Raw genomic sequence first — 8,352 nt, 5'->3', positions numbered from 1 at the left:
ATTAGACGGTAATGTGAGATCAGACCATCATTCATAGTCACAGCAGTAGATCAGTTTACCAAAAACAAACAAATAGATACATTTTACGAGAATAAGACTAACACATAGATTAAAAGGAAAATGTAATAAAAAACCGGTTACAGGAAACACTTGAATGGATAAATAAGTTTAAAAAAAATAAAATAAAATAAGATCTGGTATTAAATAAATAAATAAATAAAAATATGGTGAAAAAGAGTAGGATCTGTCTAATATCCTTTTTCTTTGAGTAGTACTGATATATAGAATACCAAGAATACATCGATTAATAAAATCACATTAGGATAATGTTGTAAAATAAAATATCATATGTTTGATAAATAAATACATACATATATGGGGAGGTTATAAAAACAATTGAGCTGTAATAGAATAGAGTTCTTAATAAAATGTTTTTATATCTCAGTTATTTACTAAAACAAAGTTTAGTGGTTTGTAGGAAGATATTTATTGAAGATCGAGTCAAAACAAAAAACTTTTATGACCGACAGCTTTAGTGGTTTGATCATGAACAAAACAGATAAGAAGGAACTTAGCCCTATTATTAATAACATAAATGGACCAACTGAAGTTTTAGCTAAAGTTTTAACCGATTGTTAAATGAACTAACTAGAATTAATGATTATGATGTTCCTAACCCCATAGAAATGAAGAAAATATTAAATAACACAGCTTTTGATAATAAAAAATGTGAAATTTTTAGTTTGGATAGTGTCCCTATTTACTAACATTCTGGTAGAAGATAGTATCAAGTTATTAGAAGATAATTGGGAAGTAATTAAAAGAAATATTACTATTATTTAAGGAAGCCCCCTCAAACATATTCAATGGTAGCTCAAAATCCTGCCATCTAGTGGCAAACAAATGAAGCAGAAAGTAAGTACCCACTGAACAAGAGATGAGTGAGAATAAACTCAATTGATAAGTGAACTACCGGCTATCTAGGACAACTTCATTTTGCTCATAGTCAACTTAATTGATAATACTTAATCAAGTAAATGGTCATATTATTCATTAATGTAATCTATAATCAAAGTTTAACTAACCTAACTAATATCCATTGTAACCACTTTTGGTTAAATATACATTATCTATTGTCATGAATTATACAATAATTTAAGATCATCCCTATTTAACCATGATTCACAATGTATCTCATTATTTAAAACTACTAAATACAGTTCACTCTAGTAAAAATCCAGAACCAGTTAATTTTATAATAATCAATTACTGCAGATTTTAATTAATCTCAGACTACGGTGATTGAACAACTATTAAGGATAAAAAATTGTTTATAGAGGGAATATACCTATGTATATAATATAATTTGTTTTTAAATATAATCATTATTTTTTATAAACAAATACATGTATTACCAATGGGGGAGCCCTTTTGGTTAATTTAATTAGTATCTATATGAATGACCTATTGAAGAAAAATATTAGTAAACTTGATACAAAACATTGGTGATCATTGGTAAAAATGTGTATTGATGATTTATTAATAATTACTAACTTGGATAAAATTGGAGTATTGTAGTAAGATTTTTAGATATAAACACAATAAAGAACAATAATAGTAAATTCAAAATAAAATAGACAAAAAAGCGGAATTTTTAAAAGATATAAAAACACAAATTTACATTTTACTTAAAATTTTTTTTTATCCTAAAAAATTCATTAATAAATTGTGGTATGAAGATTACAAAACAACCCCATATCAAAAAATAGTATTAGCATTATAGAGAAGACAACAGAAAATAGTAATAAAAATTATGATAACACTAACATAAATTGTAAGTATTTTAAGAAATTAATAATTCATTACTTTTGTTTTTCCAGGGTCGATAACCATATTAATCTTCCGCCGTTCTTTTTTTAATATATTAATATTGTACTGCAAATTCCTGTCAGTGTCCGAGAAAATAACGTAATCGGCGAATGCCAGTAATGAGAGGCTTGCTGGTATTAGGTTGGCACATCCCAGGTGGAATTTCTACGTTTTTTCTTTAGCCCTTCGAATTGCTGAGTCCATTACTAGAACAAACAAAAGTGGACTGAGACTACAACCTTGGCGGATTTTGATTGTTGTTTCTGTTTCCTCTGAAGTGCAGTTGGCAAATCTTACTACATTTCTTGTTTTCTTGTAGAGACTCTTAACCACCAGTACATGACCATGATCGATTCCTTTTTCTCTGAAGGCCTTCAAGATATCAGGCTTTCTCATGATCGAAGGCTTTTGCAAGATCAACAAAACACACCGACATCTCTTCTCCTTTTCCAATACCTTTTCAAAAACCTGTCTCATGGTAAATACCCTCCACAGAGAAAACGTCAAGAACGATAATGAAAAAAGAATACTCCAATTGTGTGCCAGAAATGGTATGGTCGTCACTAATTGCAAATTCCCTCATAAAAATGCACACAAATTTACGCGAGAGGAACCAAATAGAAACGAAAAGTCTGTAATTGACTATTTTCTTGTTAAGAAACTCTCTCAAAGATGAGATACATGTAAGACTCGATAGAAGTAGTTAAGACACATAAGTTGAAAGAAGATGAAATTGCTTCCTAATACCGGGAAGAAATTTAAAGAAGGGCCAGAGATTGGGACTATCCATGGGACTCTGATGACAAAGAAACAAGCTGGTTCTATTTTAAGAAAATAGTTACAAATGCAGCATCATTGGTTATTTTTTTGTGGTAAAAAAATAATTGGAAATGAATTATCTACCGGGCTTAACAAATACAATTAAAAGGACATCTAAGGAGTCTGATTCTCATACAGCCCTCATGAGAAAATAAAAGCTATATGAGAATGAGTAATATTAAAATTAAGAAGAAGGAAACAGAAAAATAAAATATTTATAAAAATCTAGTAAGTAAATATATGTATAAAATTTAATTTATTTAAAATTAAAGTTACGAAAAGAGTGAAAGATACATGTAATTAATTAAATATGTAAGCAAAATAACAGGATTAATGAAATAAAACATTAAGTTATATAATTCAAAAGGAGTAATTAGTAAATATGAACATGAATGAGAAAATATAGTTAGTAAGTATATGTAAAAAAGAAAAAGAAAATTAATAAAAATCATATTTATGAAAAAATTTATTAATACAAGTAATTAATGAAATATTTGAGAAAATACTAAAATGAAAAAAATAAAATATAAACTTTTATAAAATAAAAGCCAAAAGGACTAAATAGTAAATATGACAACAATAAGATGTGCTGTACATAACTTAATAATGTTTAGGTAAAAAGAATAAGAAAAGAGTTGAGAAAGAAGGAGTGTAAAAAGAAAGAACAAATAAAAAAATAAAAAAATAAAATTATTAAATTACTACTTTATTAAAACTAATAAAACAAGAAATTTTTTTTAAAATTTAATTTGTATTAACATTTTTTTTTTTTAAATGACATGATCTCTGGTTTAAGATTTAATTATATCCATTAATTTTTAGATATACTTAGATTCTTTTTTTTATTGTATTGATATATAATTTTTTTTGTTATTGTATTGTTTAGTTTTAATGTATATATTCTTTATATTAGATATCATGTTACATATTTTAATTATTATGTTGTATAATATTATATTTATTATCTATTTCATTGTATTCTTATTTTTAATGAAGTTCACTTATTACCTCATGAAAGTCATTACCTCATGAATTTATTAATTGTAAATTTGTATCATTCATTTTTTTTTTTTTTAAACCACTTTAAAATGCACAGTTGTAATCTATTTTGCAGATGCATTTTATACCGTCTATAAAAAAAAATAAAATATAGGGATGGTAATAAATTTATTTATATATAAAAAAGTATAGGTCCCAAGGCTAAAATAAGTTTGGTGAATTTCACAGAATTTGAATTCCTCTCCCTCTTTTAATGTGAAATGCGAAATTTTATTAACACGTTGAGTGGCTACGAGTGGTAACAAACAATAAAGAGGGGACATATGAGAATAAATGAGGAAGATGAGCCAAATGAAGTGCATATAATAAATAAAAGAAGTATGTTTGTATGAAGCATGCCTTCAACTTAATTGCCAGACACACTTCACTTTTGGTTGGCTGGTTGGGTTTTAGTGGACTGTATAATTGAAAAATGAAACATGATTGAATGAAAAATAAAATTCTATTGTTTAAGTTACAAGTGGTGTAGGGGGTGACCGAAAGAAAACATTTATGATTAGATGGTTAATAAATTTAGAATGGCTGGGCTATGGAATTATAGATAATGAGGTGGTTGATGATGATTATTATGTGGTGGTGGATGTTAATTATTGCCTGGTGGACTTACTTCATGCTTCCTTCTTCCCTCCGCATCTCCATCCCTCTCTCCCCTCTGCTGCTGGGAACTACTCCAGTAAATCTACTCACTCATGGTAAATAATACTGATGAGTGAACAAAAAGAAAAGATGAACTGCTTCTCTGGCTGAAGACAAGATGGCTAACTCCTCAGACTGGGTTGCTTCTAACCACAGAGGGCGCTGGAGGAGGTTAGTTTTGACTGTTGGCCACATGGGCGCTAGTATATGGTGTAAGCAATTATATGATATAATGTATTATGGTGGCCCCTTCAATTCAACCTTTTGGTTGCCGTAGGTTACCCAGAACATAGTTACTTAATAAATAAAGGAAACATGAGATCAAAGACCTCGAAACAGAGGTGAGAATCAGAAGATTGATGTTCTATGGTCACATGAAGTGGATGAAGGAGGAAAGATTGAATAAGAAGATCTTTGACAATATTTTTAGCTACAAAAATATGGGAGGATACACTAGGCAAATGAGAGAGGAATTAAACAAATTTAAAATTTCAGATACCGACTGTCTAGATAGATACGTACAGGAAAATATCTCACCAATATTGGAAGAGGGAAAAAAAAGGTTATGATCTGGTCTGAAGAAAGAAAAGAAAGGCAGTCGAGGATCATGAAGCTGCGATGGGAAGAAAGAAAATCAAGACTCCCAAAGAAGCCTGGTTATCAATGGTTATTGATATTCATCTGTCCCTAGTGGCCGAAATGTGATAAAAAAAAATATGAGAATAAATGAGGAAGATGAGCCAAAAGTAATATAATAAATAAATGAAGTATGTTACTTAATAGATTAAGGAAGTATGAGAATAAGTGGGGAAGATGAGCAAAAAAGAAATGATTGGACTACATTACATTTACAAATTCTTGAGAAGAATTTAGTATTAAAACAATGAAGGAAGTTTTCACAGTATATTCAAAATATGTTTAATTACAAACTTCGTAATAAATAACACGATACATATAACATATCTCTTATTACGTTAAAAAAAATTTAAATTAAAACGCTAATGCAATTCTTCCGTTGCCTTTTTCCCTTGTGCAACTTTGAGCTCATCGATAAGTCGTTCCAATTTGGATATATCAGATTCAGAAGGTGTGTCGGCTTTTAAAATCCTTTCGAATACCTCTAGTAGTTCCTTTTCCAACTTCTTGTTCTCCTGCTGTCCCTTTAAACCGGAAACATCAGCGTCGACACTTTTCAGTTTATTTTCTAGATCTTCAACTTTCTTCAAAATGTAATCTCTCAATGGCTGCTCTGGACCTTGCTCCGACGGTACACTATCTGGAGTATGCTCCGACGGTATACTATCTGTAGTCTGCTCCGACGGTTTTTTATCAGGAGTCTTCTCCGAGGGTTTTTTATCAGGAGTCTGCTCTCCTTTATTCCTATCTTGAGCCTCCTCCGGCGGTCCACTATCTGGAGTCTGCTCCGGCATTTTTTTACCTGGATCTGCCCTGGGCTCCCCCGCTTTTCTAACTAAGAACAGAGAGGAATTTCAACATTGAGAACGAATATATAAACTTGTAGTAATACATATTTATATGCTACAGTAATTTTCAACTAAAAATGTTAAAAAAAAGAAATTGTTTACAAGGTCCACACACATTTTTTTCAGGATAAGTAATATGGTAACTACTATTTATTTTGTTTTTTATTTTAAAAAGTGATAAAACTTTTTAAAATCTTTACAATTTTAGATTTTCATGCTTCAAGGAATGTTATTTAAAAAAGGTGTCTATAATAGTTTCTTTAATCTAGATTCCAATAATATAGAAAATTTCAGGTGAAATCCATCGGAAATAACTCCACCTTCCCTAGCCAGGAGAGGGGAGCCTGTGTCGTTTAAAAGACAAATATGGCACAAAATATTTTTAGACCATCAAGGATCCCACGGTTTTATCCCAGTAAGGGTGGTACAAATTTATTTTAGACCAGTAAGAGTGTAACGCTGAAAAAAAGTCTTAAATAAACTATTATAGGCACCTTTTTTAAATAACATTCCTTGAAGCATGAAAATCTAAAATTGTAAAGATTTTAAAAAGTTTTATCACTTTTTAAAAGAAAAAACAAAACAAATAGTAGTTACCATATTACTTATCCTGAAAAAAAAATGTAAGTGTGGACCTTGTAAGCAATTTGTTTTCTAAAATAAATTTACACCACCCTTACTGGGATAAACAAAAAAAACCGTGGGATCCCTGATGGTCTAAAAACATTTTGTGCCATATTTGTCTTTTAAACGATTCCAATACTATAGAAAATTTCAGGTGAAACCCACCGGAAATAACTCCATCTTCCCCAGCCAGGAGAAGGGAACCTGTGATAAAATGATCCAGGGGACGACGATAGGGGATAGAGTGTCCTTGAATTTAGTTGAAGATGGAACGTAATCTTTTTCGAATTTCATTTTTACTAAGCTGCAATTACATATTTTAAAGATATCTATTTGCTCCGACGAAATTGGTTTCTCGGTTAAATAACAGTTTAGAAAGTAATTCCAAACTTATCCTTATTTACTGCACACCCTGGGGATTTCCTCTTTGTCGACGTTATGAAGTTCTATCTAGATGTGAAATAAATCTCCTAGTTAGGCTCAAATAGAAATACATAAAGATTTAGAGATTTTCTTTCCAAAATGTTTTCTTTCTTTTAAAAAATATTTACATGATACTGACGTTTCGGATTCCTCCTCGGTCTTCAGGGTACTTCTACAAATTTGAAGAACAGTGAAACAATAATTAAATAATAAAAACCTAACTAACAATTATTATTTAAAATTTAGTCAAAATTTATATAAATTATCCTTTTATAACAATAATATTGCGTCTCTTCCTGGCTTCCAAGGTCTAAAAATCACAATTTTACTTTGTTAATTTAAATTTTTTTTTCAATAATGGTTTCCTGAAGTTTTTTTAATTTTTACAAAAACTAAATTATGGTTTTTAGACATAGCCAGAATATTATTGTTAAGGTAATTTATATAGATTTTAACTAAGATTTACATAGTAATTGTTAATTAGGTTTTTATTATTTTATTATTGTTGCATCGTTTTCAAATTCGTAGAAGTATTCTGAAGACAGAGGAGGACTCCGAAGTGTAATGTAAATATTTAAAAAAAAAAAAAAAAACAAATAAAAATTAAACGATGTAAAGTAGAGTAGTGGTTCCCTATTATTTTTTTTTTTTGCCGCGGCACCTTTCTTGGGCTATAAAAATTTAGTAGCACCCATTTTATTCTTCTGTTTGTATATATTTTAAGAGATTTTTTTTTCATTCATTTATTTATTTTATTTTATTTTAGTATGTATGAGATCATTCATCGCTATTACCTATTGCCCACAACTGTGTGGAAGACTGTAATATCTATCAATAAATAAAAGTATTTAATAAAAAAAAAAAAAATGGTATTTTGACGTGACCAAATTTTATTTCTTTATTACCTTCTTCATACTGAACTTTTAAATAGAATTTATTGTAACGCTCTATCTCTAATGAATCGGCTAATCTCGGCAAAGCATTTTAAACGTAGGTGCGAAGTTTTTTGCGAAACCAATGCATAAAACGATGATCGTAACATAGGTACAATCTTGTAACATAAGTAATTGATGAATGATCGAGTTTTAAAAATATGTAATTTTTTTTTCTCCTGGCTCCTACAGACCTTTGTATTTTGAATTGAGAAAATTAAGTTTAAGAATTAAATTTAATAAAACAAAAATAAAAATTTATCCCCAAAAAATAAAACGTATAATTTTGTTTAAAAAAAAAAAAAAATCAAAAACGTACAAAATAGTGGATGAATATCAAAACGAGTCATTTTTTTGCAAAATACAACATATCTATGTTTAAATGAGGAGAAGATGGTTGGGGGTCCGGTCAATGAAAAACACAAATAAGTATGATTAACGTATTTTAATGTGCCGTTGTTTCGGCTAGAGTTTCTAGCCTTCTTCAGGGCTAAAAACAAAACAAG

General features: G+C 29.3%; 1 protein-coding gene across 4 annotated transcripts in view; it reads right to left on the bottom strand.

Moving 5' to 3' along the window:
• Positions 1 to 5,272: 5,272 nt before the first annotated feature.
• LOC106678920 (DNA ligase 1) overlaps positions 5,273 to 8,352 on the bottom strand; it is a 20,410-nt gene continuing 17,330 nt past the window's right edge. For all 4 annotated transcript variants that reach the window (XM_067049128.1, XM_014417781.2, XM_014417782.2 and 1 more), the window contains one exon: positions 5,273 to 5,854. In XM_067049128.1, coding sequence (XP_066905229.1) covers positions 5,382 to 5,854 — 473 coding nt within the window. In that variant the 3' untranslated portion in view covers positions 5,273 to 5,381. The remainder of the gene's footprint in view (positions 5,855 to 8,352) is intronic.

Source organism: Halyomorpha halys, unplaced genomic scaffold, assembly GCF_000696795.3.
Source record: "Halyomorpha halys isolate HHAL.00 unplaced genomic scaffold, Hhal_1.1 Scaffold168.1, whole genome shotgun sequence".
NCBI lineage: Eukaryota > Metazoa > Arthropoda > Insecta > Hemiptera > Pentatomidae > Halyomorpha > Halyomorpha halys.
The sequence above is the reverse complement of the archived record's forward strand: the minus strand, read 5'-3'. Positions and strand labels throughout refer to the sequence as shown.